The 19,628-nt window shown below is 35.0% G+C and overlaps 2 protein-coding genes across 10 annotated transcripts in view; one reads left to right on the forward strand and one right to left on the reverse strand.

The window, feature by feature from the left end:
- The window catches only part of MYO6 (myosin VI), a 100,829-nt gene extending 92,088 nt beyond the window's left edge, over positions 1 to 8,741 (forward strand). For 3 of the 6 annotated variants that reach the window (XM_030267471.4, XM_072926584.1, XM_072926587.1), the window contains 3 exons: positions 1,577 to 1,603; positions 3,763 to 3,981; positions 5,336 to 8,741. In XM_030267471.4, coding sequence (XP_030123331.1) covers positions 1,577 to 1,603; positions 3,763 to 3,981; positions 5,336 to 5,535 — 446 coding nt within the window. In that variant the 3' untranslated portion in view covers positions 5,536 to 8,741. The remainder of the gene's footprint in view (positions 1 to 1,576; positions 1,604 to 3,762; positions 3,982 to 5,335) is intronic. The other 3 variants (XM_030267476.4, XM_072926583.1, XM_072926586.1) reach the window with 1 other exon arrangement.
- A 766-nt stretch (positions 8,742 to 9,507) lies between these two features.
- IMPG1 (interphotoreceptor matrix proteoglycan 1) overlaps positions 9,508 to 19,628 on the reverse strand; it is a 55,981-nt gene continuing 45,860 nt past the window's right edge. For 3 of the 4 annotated variants that reach the window (XM_072926594.1, XM_072926595.1, XM_072926597.1), the window contains 4 exons: positions 19,062 to 19,281; positions 15,896 to 16,106; positions 13,997 to 14,173; positions 13,016 to 13,897 (listed from right to left, as the gene is read on the reverse strand). In XM_072926594.1, the coding sequence (XP_072782695.1) occupies positions 13,534 to 13,897; positions 13,997 to 14,173; positions 15,896 to 16,106; positions 19,062 to 19,281 (972 nt within the window). In that variant the 3' untranslated portion in view covers positions 13,016 to 13,533. Of the gene's footprint in view, positions 11,209 to 13,015; positions 13,898 to 13,996; positions 14,174 to 15,895; positions 16,107 to 19,061; positions 19,282 to 19,628 lie in introns of those variants that run through there. The other variant, XM_072926596.1, reaches the window with a different exon arrangement.

Consider the following 19,628-nt stretch of genomic DNA (forward strand, 5'->3'; position numbering starts at 1 on the left):
CATTCATCAAGAAAGTGTGGGAGTTTAAGACTGCCAGACCTTAAAATTCCTTGCCTGGCTTCTGGAGTGATACTTACAGAGTGGACTGTTACTCTTTTCCCAGCATCCCACCTCAGACATCTGGTGATCATCTATATAAAAGGAATCTAAAAAGTTTATAGAATCACAGTAAATGCATGGAATAATTTAGTCAGATCATTCCTTTTGTCTTTTGGTTCCATGATATTTGATATTTGTGTTCCTGCCACACAATTCATGGGAGAGACAAAGGAAAGGGAAGATGGGGAGGGAAAGAGCCCTCCCGAAAGTCATATGAGATTAAGGCGTTGTCCTGGGACATGGAGAATAAACACCCCAGGGAATGCATGTGCCCTAGGTAATCTCAGTCCATTTACAAAGGCACCTCCTTCCCCTTGATTCATTTACTTGAGTTATGCATTGCTTGTGCATTACCTGAGTTTGAGGTTTTCAGGGAATTTTAGAATGGATATGTGGCAGGCAAAATATGGACCCCTAGAGAAGATATTACCAAAGAATGGGTCCTTGTGTCTGAAATGTGGTTTTACGTACTTAAGAAAGCTTATGACTGAAATGGTAGGAAAAGGCATTTGAAACCCTTCTGGAAAGTGGTAAATTGCTTTGAACATTCTCTGGAGCTAAATGGGTAAAATATTCATACACAGTATTGCTGATGGGAAGTATCAAAGAGCAGATGATGTTTGGATTTTTGCACAAAAAGCTGAGAATATTCATATTCTTATCACTTTTATTCAGGCATTTGCTGCTTTTTTTTTTTTTTTTTCAGTGTTTTTCATTGTATTTTTTCACCTTAATTAAAATATAGCATCATATTTCTGACTAAGAGAAGCTTGCAGTTCAGAAGAAATTGATAATGACTTTTAGGGACTCTTAATGTTAATGCCAGTATAATTCTTCATATTGCAAATAATTATACCACATGGGCATTTAATGTATATATATTGTAGTGATGTGAGAAGGTAGTAAGAAGGAATTCTGATTTCTTAGGTGTTTAAGCTAAAAGTCTTTCTAGTGGTAGTGGATGTGTGCTTAAAATGATGTAGTTTTTCTTTCCATTGCTTCATTGATTTAATGTAGTTTTACAGTATCCTTTAATGTAATTTTACAACTATCCTTTAATTAAATTAATACATTCTATACAATTAGTATAGAAACTAAGCACTGGTTTGTATATTATTATTTGTATTGACAGACGTCTAGAAGTTTTTTTCTAGCAGAAATGTCAAAAAAGAGAAGTACTACATTAAATTAATTAACTAGCAGATTTGTCAGAGCAATCTGTGCTTAGCATATATACCACTGAAGCTTTGTAACAGGAATTGCAAATTATTAAGGTGATTAATTTTGAGGTTAAATCCTAATGAAAATAGAAGCAGAAAATGAGTAGAAATATTTAGAATCAGCATTTATGTTGTAACTAGAATTCCCATTTGTCAATTGTCAGCATTGGTGAAAAATATTGATGTTGTAATGAAACCATAACTTGTGAAGGATCAGCACTTTCATGTTTTGTTCAACATGTAATATTTGTTCACAGATTTTGCACCATTTATGAGCAACGCAAGTAAGTGAGGAGGCAGTTGTTTAAGCTAACTTTGAAGAATAGGAACACTTGAGAGCTCTATACTAACATTGATCCAGTGTTTTGCTATACATGTATACATAGAAGTCAATTGTAAAAAAATATTTTATAAATTGACAATGTTATTCATCTGATGGTAATTATACATAACTGTAGTAATTTAAAAATGTACTTATCTTTATGAAATCCTACAAATTTGAAGAGTCATGGGAAGGGAGAGTGAAATAACCTTCTTACATAAAATATTGGAAGGTATAATCTATTTTTTCCAACCCTTCCCACTGCTTCTGAAATAACATTCTTGTCTAGCATTTTTTATTGTCTGCACATGGCTTTTTGTTGTAGCAAAACTCTGGAATCAACATGATTTAACAACTGTTTTTCTAGCACACAAACTAACCTCAGGTGATGGTTTCTTCTGAATAGAGAGCCACAGTTCTATAGCACCAAGTAGAGGCTCCATTGGCTGCTTAGCATTCCTGTTCTCTAGAGTTGCCCTTGGATTTAGACATGTCTAGGGGTAGAAATGAGCCTTAGCAATTACCATTGCAGTACAAAAAGTATTTAACAATACTTAAGCATTGATCTGCTGGGATAAATGTTCAGACCATTTGTAGAAAATTGAATTAGTTTTTTTATATAGTCTGTCTCCCTGTAAGGTGTGTGTTTTATCAGAGTTGATGTATAAAAGTAACATTCACATGTTAAAATCTGGGTGTTTTTTCTTCTATGCTTATTGTTAATGCACACATTAAAAAAAAGGAGATTCAATATGTATAACACATGGTGTATTTGTAAGGTTCTGCTCTTCAGGTTTAGAAAAATTATTTTTGCTTGAATCTAAGCAGAAGAAATTTCAAGATGTAGTTGTTAGTCTATATTAGTCCTGTTCATGACTGTAAAAATAAGTTATTAAAAGTAATTTTAATTTTTCATATTATTAAATGTTAGCTCAGGAATTACCTTTGTTGCTCAATAGACAAGGAAAACAATTGAAATCACTTTTAATTATTCCTTTTATGTTGAAACATATAAAAAATTAATACTGATTTTTTTCTGTAGAGATGGTAAAGGCTCTTGAGCAGGCTATCTGTAACAGTGGTGTAAACCACTAAAACAAGATCAGTAATAAACTTTTGCAGGGGTGGTTATTAAAGGAAAGGATGTTGCTTTTAAGAGCATTTACTATTTAAAACTAATTATGATAGTGTATGTGTAAGATTAAGAAAGTTGATCATTTGACGAATTAACATAGAGAGTATGTGCTTTTATTTGAAAGCAAGTTTCTCTCCAGAGTCTGAAATATAGGGAAACTCAAAAAGTCCAAAAATTTGTGTGGAAATATTTACAAAAAATATATGTGAAACTTGAAAAAATTTTATGTAACTTCCTCCTTTAGAAGTTCAGTCAGCTGATCTTAATGGTCTGAGATAATTCCTGGAAAAAAGAAAGCAGCCAAAAATTACTTCTAATGCCAGATTTTGAAACATAGAAATCTAGGCAGAAAATTGTTTGGTGGCAGCTTTGTAATAAGCAGTATTTATTGTCAACATTTCTATTAACAAATTAGTAATTTCTAACAGTGTTATAAATCCTTTTGTGTTGACTGTCAAACATCAAGTGATGCTTTGTATGTTTGTAACTGAAAATGCTTCTGTGCACTGTGATCTTTTTTACAAAGAAATGGACTGAACAAAAGCAATTACTGATAAATGTTTCTGGTTGGTAAGAAATTTTATTTGGGAAGTTTTACCTTAAATATTGATTTAAAGCAGAATATGTAATTTTATTTACTTTGTTTTGTTTAAACATGCAATTGGGCCACATGTAGATACAGCAGTTAACATGAGCCTTTTCTGACCAGTGTTTTAGCTGTTGTGATTAACAGAATGCACATTATATGAGATGGGAGTACTTTTTAGGTACTTTTATTTACATTTTAGGTACTTTTTAGTACTTTTTGCTGAGACTTCAGATGACCTTGAGAGGAAATCTCTTGGGTTTTGGGAGTGTGTATTTGTTTTCTTGTGTTCTGTTGTTTTGTTTGTTTTAATGTGCTGACTAATAAATCAAGTAATATGGCTTTCTTGTTTTCTAATTGTTTTTTTCACTTATTTTTGGGGGGATATTTTGTATGATAGCACAACAGAACCCCACAGCCCAGCTACCAGGCAGACAACAGGAGATTGAAATAAACAGACAACAACGCTACTTCCGCATTCCCTTCATCCGCCCTGCGGACCAGTACAAAGACCCCCAGAACAAGAAGAAGGGCTGGTGGTATGCACACTTCGATGGGCCCTGGATTGCTCGGCAAATGGAGCTTCACCCTGACAAGGCACCCATTCTGCTTGTAGCAGGTTGGTATTGAAAGCAAAATTGCAAGTTTGAAAAAATTCAGAGGTTTTTTTTCCTTTTTATCATCAGCTGTTCTTATCTGGGCAGAATTTGAGGATTCGGGTCTGCTGTTGGTGGTGGCCAAATGTTTCAGAATATCATTTGGACATGTAGCTCGTCCTCTATTTTACTTGTACACAGACTTCAATTTAGAAAGCCATAGAGTGGGAATCCAAATGGAAAGGGTTTTGTTATTACAAAACCTCAGATTATTCATTGAACTGGAGACAGTGTGAAGATGAAACATCACAATTTTTCTGGGGATGGTCCACTCATTATTATACTGTTTCTTAGTTAGCTATAAAGGATTACAAGCAGTTTGAATCAAAACAATTTGTGCATATGTTACATTGTCTTTCCATAGCATTGGGCTAATAGCAAGCTGATGCTTTTATCCTGTTTATGCTACTTAGTATTGGAGAATAGCTTTTTAATCTTAAAAATCTAAAATAAATGTTGCAATGGATAGGTAGAGATTTATCTGGTAGTGAAATGTATCCTTCTTTTCTAGAAGACGAGGAGCAGGGGAGAAAACACTGGAGAAATGCTGCTTACACTTCTGTGATTTGAGACTTTGTATTTAACTTAGGGACTGAGGAAAGGCCATAGCCAATTTGTTTCACTTCAGAATTATGCTTTACTAGCAAGAAAAGTTTGTTTTCTGCAAATTATTCTAAGTAGAATTCCTTATACCAACTGTTGCTGTTCAGTGCCAAAGCCCATAGCTAAAAGTAGCACTGCTGTCGTGTCTGTTAAAAATAAGTTTACAATTTAGTTTGTGAGCTACACATATAATTTCATTGGATTGCCTATGTTGGTCTCATTTGGTAAACACTCATTTGGTTTTGGGTGGTAGCCTGACAGATTAGCTACTTGATCCAAAGTAATTCTGGAATTCTTAGTTGCTTTGATATATATAACCAAAAGTAAAGAAGTTCACTGTGAAGTGGCCTGAAACTGAAAATATATGTAATCTAAATGTAGTTGTCATCCTGTAATGGGTTTCAGAAGACTATATTGAGATGATGCTCTTTCAGCTTCTTCCCTTTATTCCTTTTTGCTTGCTGTTTAAGTACAGTTTTGTCAATTGCAGCATCTGATACTATTTTATACTCATACTTCTTTAGTATGTTCTCTGTGTAACAAAAAGCCAGTAAACTGAAAAATGCCTGTATCTGAGAACATCCTCATAAGCTCTGAAGTCTACTAGTAAACCAGATCTACAGAGGGGAAATCTAATTAACAAGGATCTAATTTTTATTGATGGGACCTTTGAATGATGTAAAATATGTTTTCTTTTTCCCTTTACCATTTTAGGTAAGGATGATATGGATATGTGTGAGCTTAATCTTGAAGAGACTGGCTTGACCCGAAAGCGAGGTGCTGAAATTTTACCAAGACAGTTTGAAGAAATTTGGGAACGCTGTGGAGGCATCCAGTATCTCCAAAACGCAATTGCAAGCAGACAAGCTCGCCCTACCTATGCTACGGCCATGCTGCAGAACCTGTTGAAATAACTGAGCAGTCAGCACAGGAGCCTTTGAGATGAGAACCGTGCCCACGATACAAAGGGAAGAGTTCCTCTGTGCTACAGGGGGCCTAAACATTCTGTAATCAGAGTAGAGATGTTTAATATAAAGTGAACAGATTTTATTAATCATGTAGTTTGTTAATTTGTACTTCATGATGTTTAATTTGTGTAGTGAACTTTACTAGGTATGAGGACCCTGAAGAAACTTCAGTCAGTATAGTTTGCTGCATTTTGTTTATATGTTGCATTTTCTTTAACAGTTTCTGTTATAACTCTTAACACTTTTAAGCAATCTGTCTGTGCTTGGGTACATATTGCAAAGAACTGCACTGCAACCACTTTTTTGTAAGATTCCTTCTTTAAAACACTGAGTAGTTGGCTTCAAGTGGTGGCCTAGAAGAGAGACTATGCTCTTTCTAATAACTGGAATTGTGAGGCCTTAGCTTTGACTTCTGTTACGGAGAAGTTGGAGTATACTTTTATATAATCTGAGACATTTTATGTCCTGATTTGCAAACTGGTTAGTGTCTGTAATGATTTTTGTTTTTCCAGAACCTGGTGGAAATCCTCCTAAACTTGAGACCCTGTTTAATGCATTCTCTGTCTTGGTTTAAGAGAAATGATTTTCTGTACATTCCAAGAAAAGCATTCATATTACATCAAAATAGTATAATTTTGGAGGTCCTCAAAGAATGTACTGCTCTTTAGGGCTTATACCACTTCTCTTGTAGATTCTTTTTATTTTTTTTTTTTCCTCTTTAGTACAAATCTGCTTTAGACTTTATTTTTCTGACCATATTTCTATTAGCAGTTCTTGAACAGTTTGTTCAGCCAGGTAGTGTAATTTCAACATATTACACAAAATTGTTCAAGCTTTGTATCTGAAGGTATATAAGATTAAGGATAGCATTAAGGGAAATATGTTCAGCTTTTTGCTGGCAGTATAACTTAACTGAATATTGAAGCCTGAGCTTCAGAAATCCTCTTTATTTTAACTGTAACGAGATTATACAAGGTCTGTAACTTTTGTTAGACTGTGTAAAAAATTGGTCCAATAACAGAGTGCATCTTAATACTATGTGCTGATGAAATAGCTACAATTTTTTGTGTACTGGAATATCATAGTGATTTGGATGCTGAGCTGTATATTTATCTCCTCTATCAAGCTTCATAGCTTGTAACAGTTCCTTTATTAAGCTGTTTGTTTGGGGAGTTTTTGTGGGTGGGAATCATTAATTTCATACACTTTTAAGATGCATCTCTTTCACTTATGTAAACATTGCTTTACCGTGCTGGCTTTTATTTCAACAAATTAAACATGACCATTGGTTATCTCTCTGATAAAAATCCAAAATATAAGTAGCGTGATGTCCAATTACGTAGCCTGATTTAAAAATAAATTTTGCCCTTTTTAATTGACAGTTTGCTTACAGTATAAAATAATTTCCACTGTCCTTACTGAGCATGAAACCTCTTGGAAACTTTAATTTTTAAATGCATAAATATACTTTATTTTCAAGAGGGGTGGTTCTGTAGCACAGTGAAAGCTCCTTGCTGACCTTAGACCATGGTTGCGTGCCACGGTCTGCTTGTTGTTATACATACACTCCTTATGGGAATAATGTGGAGATACTCAAGTGATATTTAACTCTCTACACATCCACTGCATCAGGGAATCTCAACTTCTGCTGCAGAGCCACTCTACTTCCTGATCATGTGGTTGCAAATGAGCAAATTGTTTTCATTTTACCCTAATTCTTCACAGAAACAGTCATTTTGGGCTGGAAGATGAAAGGAGAAGTGCATCAGACTGCTGGCTGGAAAGTTGTGTGCAAACCTGTACAGTGTTGCGTGAGTTTAAAGGTGCAGCTTATGAAATTTAGATTACTGGTTTAATGTGTTAATGCATTGGAACCAAAATATGACAACTTCCAGTCCCCAAACACTTAGCACTGCAAGAAGCTGTGCTCACTCATGCGATCCAAGAAAGAAAAATCACTGACTTGACCTGTGTTTGTTTCTGTCTTGTGTTTATCTGCTTGACTTAGCACATTCCATCTCAGTGTAAATATCTTTAAAATCCATGGATCTTATGAGACTGAATATTGTAAGCAAAGAACCTCAAATGCTTACATGTGTGGAGGTATATACACATATATGTGCTTAAATATTTTAGTATGTATGCGTGTAAACATACCTGCAGGGAACTTTAAATAAAATTAACTTAATTTTTCCACTCTGTTACTTTAGTTATGTCAGGATTTCCTTGACTGGCATTGAAAAGAAAATTTATTTGTCAGAATGGGATGTATGGAAATTTTTCTTTACTAAGTGACTAACAAATATGAGCTATCATGAAAATAAAATGGACTTTGAAATAGTGGAAGAGCCTCTGGTGGCTGGACATCTCAAATGAGATGTTCCCACCTCCCAGCATTGCTCCGGAAGTATGCCTGAGGGAAGCAGAAGATGCATTCCAGAAATCAGGGTATTCTAGTTCGCACAGTAGCAGGCTGATTTTTCTCCCCCTTTTTGTTCACTCTACACCAAAAGCAGCTTCTGCTTTTAGTTTCACTTATCTTTTTGTGAAACAAAATTAATTTTCAGCTAGTTTCAGATTATTATTTTTTACCTGTCTGGCAATATTTAATTGGCTACCAGTTGTTTCCATGGTCCCTTGTACTCTGTCAGGTAATTATAGCTGGTTGATTTGGAGAGGAAATATAAAATGAGGGGAGAGGGTTTATCTTTAGGACTGTAGGATGACCTGATGCCTATCTGATCTATAGTTATAGAGAAAATTATAGAGGTTTTTAAAGCACGTTGGCTTGGTTCTCTGTGTGTTTCATTAAAAAAAAAAAATCTTCCTGCCTGTCACTGAAGCTGTCCATTGTAGGTGAGATCAACCTAAAATGCTCCACAAAACAAAGGATAGGAAGAGAATCACCACACTTAGCTAAATTCCTGACTAGGTGACCCAGGAATATGCATTTTCTTGAGAATGCTACTCTGAAGGTCCTAAGATCATTCAATACTTGTCTTTTATCCACTGATAAGATTGTGTTTTTCTTTACCTAGTTGAATCCTCTGGGTTTTTCTTCAAATATCTTTATTTTAAGTATTTAAATGACCTCTTAATACTGTACTGAAATTTAAAAATAAAAAATAAACACATTCCATGTTGAAATCTTACTTGTATCTTCTTACTGTTTTTGTCTTTGAAGAGTTGAAGCATAAGGGTTAATTAAGTTATGAGAAAGATAAAAATATTCCTTTGTTGGTTCTGTCTGCTGTTTTTTCCATTAGATATTTTTGGTACTTAAATCTACTTTTTAAAACTTTATTCTAATAAAGATTTTGTCTTTACTTTCTAAGGTAAGTGTTCCTCCAGAATGACATTCTGATATTAGAAAATTCTGATTTTGTTATCTTAAACCTCATACTTCATTTCTCAGTATTTATTGAAACAAGTATCTTTTTACTTTCAATGCTTTTTTAACATTTATTGCTATCACTTCCAATATGTCTGTCATTTGCTATGCTATGTACTCTGTATCTTTTTAATTTTAGATTGTGTCCGTCAGTGACTGGTGACACCAGCTCTGCTGCTTTGAGTGTGTGTGCTGTGGTGGAAGCTTTATGTTTGGGACAGAGATGTGGTATTGCTTTTGCGGGGCTTTGTTTGTTTGTATTCCCCTTGGAGTCTTAGGGAACTTTTTCATCTTAAGGGCCAACTCACAGTAGTAGTTCTTTAATTTAAAAAGATTTAAGTAAGTCATACTTTATCTAGGAAATGTAATTTTTTTTCAGTTTCCTTATGGCTTTTATCTCCAACTGTAACTTTCCATCCAGTTTTAAAGTAACATGATGAGCTTTAGTGTCATATTAGGTACCACTTCAATTCCCTGTGAAATTTTCAAGGAAATAATTTTATTATGTTTTATTGAAATACAAAAGGTTTACGTCCAGCAAATATATTTGGTAATTAATAGTTAAGAGTGATAAATACAATCATGAATAATCATTATTAAAATGCACATTTTAAAATTACTTAGTTTTTAATCTGGCTAATGATAACTAGTATAAGTTGAAATACACTAAACACATACAAAAATACATTTGTAATGGAAAAAAATAGAATGCTATCAGCATTCTTAATGCATTCTTAGCTTACATGAGCAATAGTGAAAAGCTAGCATTTGTAGGCAAGGATGACTTCCAGTGCCCTGCAAAAAGTACTTTTAAAGTAATTTTATTCTGAAGTGTAACTGTGTAAAAACACATCTTAGGTTTCTTCTTTATTTTTCTTTCCTACTTATATAAAGTAAGTAAAACTACTATTTCAGCTTAGAAACTCAACCTTGTGTTCTTGATGCACTGCCTTCATTTGTACACAGTCACCAGTTCCGGTGGTTTTTTTGCAGGCAAACCCGTGCAGTTGTTTGGAATTTGTAAACAGTTCTGAGCAGACTTGAGAAGGAAAACTAAAGTTCAGTCTTTGCTGTGGTAACTGCACGGCACGAAGTAAGAATTGTCACCAAAGTCAGCTGCTGTCCTGAATACACAGAAGTTTCACATCTGAATGAGGGGTTGTCATCCAGGATAGTCATGAACTTTGTAGAAGCTCAGTTTGAGCTGTAAGTACGACTTCTGGTGTGCACCAAGCAGCAAACCAGTGCCTGAATACAGCACTGGTACAGAATATAAATGGAGATATTTACTCAAGAAAAAGATACTCAAGGTAAAATAATGCTCCTACTTGAATCAGGATTGTGGATTCATAGTGCATAAATTAATAAGCGTACAGAATACTTAATGGCTACCCGTTGTCTGCTTTAATTTCTCCTACAAAAACTAGCAGTAGCTTCTCAAAATTATTTGTGTGGATACTGATTCTAAAGTGTAGGTTCTCATGTGCAATTCTAATTTACTCACTACCAGGAGGATGGTTGTGAATATAAATCTCATGTTCTGGAAAGATGAAACTCCATATATTGGACCTCAGCAAAAAGTCTGAAGTCTTAGGATAACCTGATAGTTTTCCTGTCACCAGAATTAAACAGTTAAGTGAATATGTACTTAGTAAAAATGATGTGTTTATTAACAGAAAAATAGGAATCTGATGTTCATAAAAACCCTTGAAAAATTAAATCCAAATTCCGTGTGATTTGCCATGTGAGCATTCAGGGAGGGAATGAAGAAGTTCCCAGATGCTTTTAATGTGGCCTTTGGTCGACGACAGCTCTAATTTCCATTCACCATTTGCATCTGTGTGTGTAAGGAAGATTAATAAAGGGGTATAGAAATGCATTGAAACTCCACTGACATTTTTACCAGAATGACTGTAACATACAATATTGAAAAATGTCACTTCTCAGCAAAATCTGTTTCTAGCACTCAGCTCTTAAATAAAACAGTTAAGATGTGTAAGCACCAGAAGCTTAATGCATACATCTCAATAGTGGGGAACTTCCTACCAGGCATTTTAGACATGCTCAAAAGGTGCTCAACTTGGTTTCTTTCCTCCAGTAAAACTATTTTTTTATATGTGCACTGATTTTAGAGCCAAAATACTGTATCTTTAGGAATCCTTTATTTCATTTTTTATACTCATCCTGAAGTCCAATCTTGAATAATGCAGACCTTCTTTCTTGAATACCTATAAGAGAAAGTCTCTTATTAAGAGATTTGAAAAGTATTGTTGAATTTGAAAGTGTACTATTTATCTAATATCTAATAGGCAAGGTCATCAAAATAGGTAGTTCATTATAAGAATTGAGCTTTGAAGGCTTCAGGGAGCCATTCTAATGGCCTTTCAATATCAACGGGGGGCCCAAGAAGGAGGGAGAGAGACTTTTTGCAAGGAAAGGGAGTGATAGGACTAGAGGGAATGGCTTTAAACTGAAAGAGATTTAGATTAGATGTAAGGAAGAAATTCTTAACTGTGAAGGTGGTGAGGCACTGGAAGAGATTGCCCAGAGAAGTTGTGGATGCCCCATCCCTGGATATGTTAAAAGTTAGTTTTTGAAAGACTAACTGGGTAAAACTCCACCCAATCAAAACCCCCTCTGATGAGTAAGTTTGCAATAATTTTCCATGCAGTGGTTCAATAACTAAACTGGAGATATTTTTCATGTTTGGGAAGGATTTGAAGGTTATTTTAGCTTTTATTGGAACTTTATGTCTATTTTCATATATGCCTTTATAAATACAGAGCTGTACTTACTCTAGATAACACATACTAAAAAGCTGTGATTGCTGTCATTACATATTGCAGACCAGAATTTAGATACTGAATTCTCAGTTTGGCCTACAAGCTGTATAGCCACATCCTGAAAATTCAGTTCAAGTGCCATATTCTATTTAAAAAATTATAGCCCTGAAGGCTAAAAAGGTGCTCCTTTTAGTTTCAGCTAATGAAAGGTTTCATTTTCTTCTGCCATTGACTTTTTTCAAATCATTAAAAACATCTTAAATCTAAGGGTGATGTAAACATTCACTATGAATTTAAGTAACAGTGAAAAATAGCCACCTAATGTTTTTAAGCCCATTTCAATTTTGTGGCTGCTGGATTTCTCACTAATTAATTTATTTGACTAGATCTTGAGAAGAGCTTTGTCAGTGTACTTTTGACAATTCAGATATTGACTAGGTGTCACAGACCTGGTTTTCTTTCACAGATGTGCCATTTTATTACTTTAATAAAATATTTAATGCTTTTCTATGTAGTATTTTAAGTAGTTTAGCTATTATGAAAGTTTATTGGTCTACAATTGCCCACAGGCACATTTCTTTTAAGGTGGGTATAAAATACTAATTGCAAACATCTGTGCTCATGCTTTTATGAGCAGTGAAGTGTGTTCATTCTTGAGCTTTTCCAAACTGCTACTCCCTGCTGCTTCATCCACCTCTATCTTTGTCCATCTCTATCTTTGCGTTCCAGTCCCCCGTTTTCAGCTCACTCTGTAACTGTACTTGAAGAGAACAGACCTGGATATGATGAAGATCAGTGGTAATAAATCTTTCTTTATGGTATCTTTGCTTGTTCCTTTATTTACATAACAACAGACATGTTAGGAGCCCAAGATTCACGTACTTGTTATCCTGTCTTCCAAAATCCTGTCTTCCAGCTAGTGCCAAGGGCACTCCTGTACTGATATTCCCCACAATAACAATGGGTGCTAACAGCTATAGCAAAACCTTTTTATTCCTAATTGGGCTGTAATTCAGAAAAATGAAAAATGGCAAAGTAAAAGCTTTTTTTGGTACCTATCAAGAGGACATACTCAGATACATCAGAAACAGTCTGCCAGACTCAGCTTTTCTCCTTTCGGTCTTTTCTTCCCCCCACAATGATACAAGGGGTTTCAAGTAGCAAAACTTGAAATAATACTTGAGATATGAGCAGGATTCTGTTCAAATTAGAATTCCTACTTGTCAAACTCTATGTAGCTTAACCAGTCTGAGTGATTTGAGATTTTAAGTGAGCTAGTACTGCTATTTAAACCTCTCCTTTGGATTGCGTTATGTTTTAATTTGTCATTTCAGGTATTTCTTCTTCTTTCACATGTTCCAGTGACTGCCACATTAGCACAAGGTTATACAAAAAGAACTTTGTTGTATAAAAACATTTAACAAGAAAATGTAGTTGTCGTATCAAGCATCAAAAACATCTGAGCTTTTCTTTGTATGAAATTACTACAAAGAGGCTCCCTGGTGACATTAACAATGGGACAAAACAGCTTTCTAAGGTTCTTGAAAATAATCACAAACCTTGGTTTTGTCTGGCTGATGCTGGAAACGAAGAATTCCAGAGACTAACTTGTCAGTCGTGGTTTTGTAAACTCATCTGGTGACCTACAAGAGTAAAAAAAGCAAACCACTAATTATTTCTATAAATGACTAAAAGCACTCAGCTAGGATAGACTGCCAGATCATGCAAGAGAGCTGTAAGAAAAGCAGTTCTACAGTCCTGTTGTGAAAACTACGCTGCAGTAAATGTGGAAAGCAATGAATGCATTAGTATTTTCAGTTCTGAAATCGCCAAGCAAGAGAGTAGCTTCAAGTTTGATTTAGTTGTGGAGTTAATACATGAAGGTGAATCTGTTATTTCAGGTGGGGCTGTTTGTTGAGGGATGAGAAGAAAGGGATTTCCATGCAGTTTACCTCCAGGCTGAATTGTGTTTTCAAGTTCATGTAATGCTTCGTGATCAAGGATCTCTGAGGAACTGAGACAAGCACTTACACTGCAAGCCGTGTGACAAAAGCTAGATAGGGATTCATCGTGTTCAAAAGCAGGATTAATCCTTACAGCATTTTCTGAATTGCAGCTGCTGAGAGTACGACTTCTACAATGCAGAACATTTTTGTTTAGGTAAGATTTTAAATTGCAAAAGAAACAAAAGGAATATTTTGAAATGTGAAGGAAAAGACTGTGAGCAGCTTACTGCATATTAGAGTTTCTTTTGCATTTTCTTCTTATCCTAATAATTAAAATGATGAAAAGAAAACCAAGGCTTCCTAAGCCAAGAATGAGAGGTTTAAAACTGAAGGGTTGTATGGGTTCTGGACCAAATTTTGCACAGCGCTGTCCTTGGTAAAGCTGGTGTCTACGTACAGGGCATCTAAAATAAGGAAAGGAAGAGAAAAAATGTACAGAACTTTAAGGCAAAAAATACTGAGTATCTTAAACAAAAAGAAAAGAAAATCTGCAATGTATTATGAACTCATGATTTCTACTACAAATAATTGTGTCTGCATGAAAATAATGTGATTGATGATAGGGAAAGATAATATTTTTAGAGTGAGTTTTAAATAAAAAGACGCTGACATATATCTTGCCGACCTACAAATTTTAAGGAAATAATGCATTTTAAATATCTCTTACAGATTTCTAACCCCACAGGTAACATTTGTGGTTTAGAACTTTAGAAGTTCAGGTATATTTGAAGGTAGTGTCTGAACACAACTTTGAAACTTATATTCTGTTTACTGGTGATTTCACTCTGGGGAGTAAGGTCTGAAATAAGAGTTCTTGTACAAATAGCAGAATTCTACTCCTCTTTCAAGACAGGAGGAGAGTGAATTTACATGGAGCACAAGGGCAAACAGTAGGCCATAATTTTCTCTCTGACAGTACAAGTTTGCACAAGCTATCAGTCTGACACTGGTGGGAATTTGTGACTTGCTATAACTCTTAAAGAATTTCATTTATTATTTTTAATACTTTTATTACTCCTGATGATGGTTTGGTTATACCTCTACATGCAGGACTTTTCTGAATGGGGAAAGAGTTATTTTCTTTAGTGCATCAGTCTTGGAGGAGTAGCTCAGACCCCTTGCTACCTCAGCAAGGTTTTGAAGAGGACCTTTCTAGCTCACAGGCTGATTTCCAATACTAAATGCTGCAGCTGCTCTACTGGGACTCTGAAAGTCAGGAATTTGGCAGTAACTGTGGTGAATTCAATATAATTCCTGTGATGCCCATTGAAGAAAAGTAATTTTAGTAGTTGGGTTGTTACAGTGAATAATTTGAATAATTTGTCCAGTGGTTTTATTTTTTCGTGTTCTATCCTAAGTAAGGTAAAAGATGTATCGTTAATCTAGTCAAAGTATTAAGAGAGAATAAACAAATGCAAGAATTGTAACTTGATTCTTGCTTATGTACATGACTGGTCAGCTACTGTGGGCCAGTCTAGTATACAATTTCACATAATTGTCTAGCTCACATAATTGTCTGAATTGTCTAGTCTTACAACAATAAGAAACTTGATACTTTGTAAAAGAGACTTAATTTGTTCAAGTACTGTGTAGTTCTCAGTATTGACTTAAGATAGTTCCATTTAAAAATCCTTAAGAAATATATTTGCAATAAGGAAAAGCTGCTAATCTTCAAGTCTTTCCCAGAAATCCCTGAAAGCAGCTTCAGCCATCAAGTGCTTTATTGCATGGTCTGGAATCACAATCTGTATGAATAAAGATTTCCTTTTTAATATATCTTAGAAAAATGTAATTTCTTAAAATGCTACCATGTAATCGTAGCAAAACTGTGAATGTGTTATTTCATTTTTCCAAAATGTGTTTGGAAATCTGAAAGCAATGCATGCCTTTGTGTGTGTCATCACTGCCAATGATGCTGAATTTCTAATAAATTTCTGAAACATCTTTAAAAATAACTAGATCATAATGTTCTGTGTATACTAACAGGCAGAAATGGATTTATCCATGATGAGATTATTTATACTCAGAAGGATATTTGCAGTGTGACTTACAGCATCTGAATGTCAAGCTTTTGGCTTATTAGCATGGTTTATGGGGCTGTTAACAGAATTCATCAATCTATTTACCTGCAGACAGCTCCTCTTCCTGGCACCAGCTCACATTTGCCTCCATTGACACAGAGGTGGGGCTGCAGCTCGCACAGGCTCTGGCAGGGCAATCCATCCCGGCTGGCATAGCCAGGCTTGCAAAGGCAGTCGGCCTCTCTTGTCCACTCGTTCAGTACACACTCGGAAAACTTGTCACAAGCCATGAACTTGCAGGGGTCTGCCTGATCAGCTGTAAAGGATGGGTAAATCATTAACTCAAGCATTACCCCAAAGGGCCTTGGCAGGGCTTGTGGCAGCTCATGTTTCCTGGCCTGCCACTTGGGCGTGCTGATGGAGAATGTCGTTGAGCATGGGAAGACACGCAGCCTCTTCCTGTACAGGACACAGATGTTCATGTTGACAAACTGATTTACCCCATCTTTGTTAAGCAAACAACTTACTTTTATCTCAAGGAGAAGGATTTTCACATTTGGATGTTTTTATCCTGTTTTTGCAGTGAGTGCTATCATCATACTCATGGATCCTGTGCTACAGTCTTATGTGAGAGAAATAATTTCAACTATAATTATGTGTTCTTAAACACACAATTTATTATTTAATTATGTGTTCTTAAACACATTATTTAGGACATGACAGAGGAATGTAATTAGATTATTGAATATTGCACAATACTAAGACCTGCAATGTAGAAATACTGTCATATCCACAGAATAAGAGCAGGCTTTGTAGTGTTGGGTTTTTGTGTGTATAGGGTTTTTTGTTTGTTTGGTATTTTTTGTTTGTTTTGTTGTTGCTGTTGTTACTGTTGTTGTTTTGGGGGTTTGTTTCTTGTTTGTTTATTGGGGTTTTTGTTTGTTTGTGTTTCTTTAAGTTTTTTATTTTGTGGTATGTTAACTTTGGGAAGGCTTGCTTGATTTTTTTGTCTTGTTTTTAAAATATAAGTAAGGAATGCTTCTGTGAGATTAAGGGAAAAGAACCCTGCTGATGTTCATGGGAAGGCCCAAATCAGAGACAGCTGTTACACAAGTCTGCTTTTCCTGTTCCATTCTCTGCTTCTTACTAGAAATGAATTTGAAAAAAAAGATTTGTACTGGATATTGCAGCTTGTAGCTGTGATGAGTTTTCTTCTGCAGCCATTCATGTTCTATATACCAGATGCTCAGTAATACTAATTTAAATGAAAAATGAGGATTACATTTCTTATAGGAGTACTGGAAATCTCAGACACACACTAGGATATGCTTCAGTGATAGAAATTAATCCATCAGAGCTGATCACTTATAACCCCTCAATAATTTTATGGCTAATTCCTGTTTTGAATTTTTGACTAGTGGGTTTTAGTGTGCACCATTTTCCTTTGCCATATACAATGTGCATGTTGGTTTGATGTGTCCTTTGCTCCTGGACTGGGAGTGTGAGCACAGGTAAACTCCAAGAAGTAGAGCTTGGCTAGAGCATTTGGCTGGGCTGAGTTCTTGTGATAATATTTCATCTTCTTTAACACATATGTGCATACTTTGTTATGTTTTCTGCTCCCACAGAAATTAATTATTAATGAAAGAAATTTAAATAAATTATAAAAATTAATTATTAGTTATTAATTATTCAGTATTAAGCTATTATTCATAACTAATGAAATATTTAGTACAGGTATTTTGAAAAGTCCTTCTTTATGGTATTATTTATGATCAGTGCAGTCAGCTCTTTGCAGCTGCTGACTCTTGGTATAGACTTTGCACTGTCAGTTCCCATCCATGTTTCACTTCGATAGAACATCATTACCACTAGATGGCTCTCAGTTTCACAATAAAGAGGAGTTTGCTTATATTACCTTAACTTGCTACACAGGTTGTTTTTTTTTTGTTTTGTTTTGTGGTTTTTTGTTTGTTTGTTTTCTGAAATTAAAACGCCCTTGACACACCTGTACTGGAATATACTGGCTTTGTAAACACATTTTCTATTTTGACTCTGTACTGCTTTATAAGCTTATAAGCCTCGAAAAAGCAGCTCCCTCCACAAAGTCTCTGAAATTAACTCTCTGTTTTCTTGAATTAAAATACCACATCAGTTAAGCACATCAGATGAAGATGAAAGATTTAAAAATTTTTCTGAATTTGCATTTTAGGATCTTTCTTATTTTAATTTTTATTTAATGAAAATTTATTACTAAGGCAGGGAACATATGGCAGCCCAAAGTTCACTCTTTATATTAACTAATATGATACTTTATTTATCAAGCATCAGTTTATCATGGTTTATTTGAAGGGTAGAAAACTGTGATTTTGTTAGCTTTCTTTACCACAAGTTACCTATGCTTTTAGTGACCACAAAGACATATATAAATGAAAACTGCTTAGAAACTGAGTTGTAAACGAATTTTTGTTCCAGAATTGTCATAGATCTCTACATAAAAACGACAGCTTAACCAAAACTCCTTGAGGCATCTGCATACCTTTGCTATTTTTCTTCTCGATGACAATGAAATTAAATTCAACCCTGAAATAATTACCAGAGCCTGAAAATAGATTCAGGCTTCAATTTTATAAAATAGTCTAGTTTTTGAAAACACTAAGTTTTGGACATAAGAATAGTGTCCAGGTATGTAGTTACTGACTTTCTACTGTTTAGCAAAGACTACTAACTTATTTGAAAGATATAAATCCAGAGGGATTCTAGAATTACAAATCTATGGACTACATAAAGTCATGCCCAATTTGTGAATATCTGTATAATCCAATTATTCCTACATATTGTCTCCTTTTGTTTTGAATGCTGTATCCCTTTAAGAAAAGATAAGAATGCTCTAAACCATGGTTTGCTTACAACATCGCAATAATCATCAGAAATTTTGTTTCCATACTCCAGTGCAAGACCTGCAAACTGAACATGAGCATTTCTTATACCTATCTTCACCGAGGACTTATTCTAGAGACCACTCTGTCTCTGAAAAGCAGCCGGTGAACATACACAGCCCAACAGCTCCACCCAGCTATTCATTACAGTATGAAAATATATCTGCAGAGAATTTGCAACATCTTTTTTTGTCTTGTTACCTCCTGTCACTGGGAAGATATTGCTAATGTGGTTATTTCCAAGACAGTCATACTTCTGAAGCTGTAACAGTCTGAAAAAAGATTGTCTGCTTAGTTTTGATTTAGCACATACATTAGTAATGCAACCTTACCTGGCTCAATATCCAGGGAATAGCTGTCAATCTCCAAATTGAGGTGCTGGGCTGCAGCATCACAGAAATCTTCCAAAACACAGTGTACTGCTTCTGTGATATTGTATGGCACTGTCTTGGCAAATTTCATTTTGCTGTTCACAATCACACTTCCATTCCTGAAGTTGAGAATTTCCAAGTGCTTAAAACCTGTAAGGTTGGACTGAAGGTATGGAAGTAACTGCAAAACAGAAATTTGCCTTTATTTTAACTTACTGTCGGTGTCTACCTGCTATTAATTTCTCTTACAGTCAATTTTCATTATCAAGTACACACATCACAGATTTATTTCCCTGAGTTTAATACAATTGCTAAGCTCCGTGAACAAATTAACTTTTCTGTTTAGCAGTAACTTCTTCTGGACTTCTGCTCTTTTCTCAATAATGTATTGAGATGGATGGACAGCAATTTCCCCTGTAATGAAATGCATAGCAGCTGGGAAGTTTATTCATCTGGAAGAGAAAAAAATTACCTCACTCAAAAGCCAACTTTAATTATTTTCAAACATTCAATCCAGGCAGGTTATAC

The sequence above is a fragment of the Taeniopygia guttata genome, chromosome 3 (genome assembly GCF_048771995.1).
Source record: "Taeniopygia guttata chromosome 3, bTaeGut7.mat, whole genome shotgun sequence".
NCBI classification, from domain to species: domain Eukaryota; kingdom Metazoa; phylum Chordata; class Aves; order Passeriformes; family Estrildidae; genus Taeniopygia; species Taeniopygia guttata.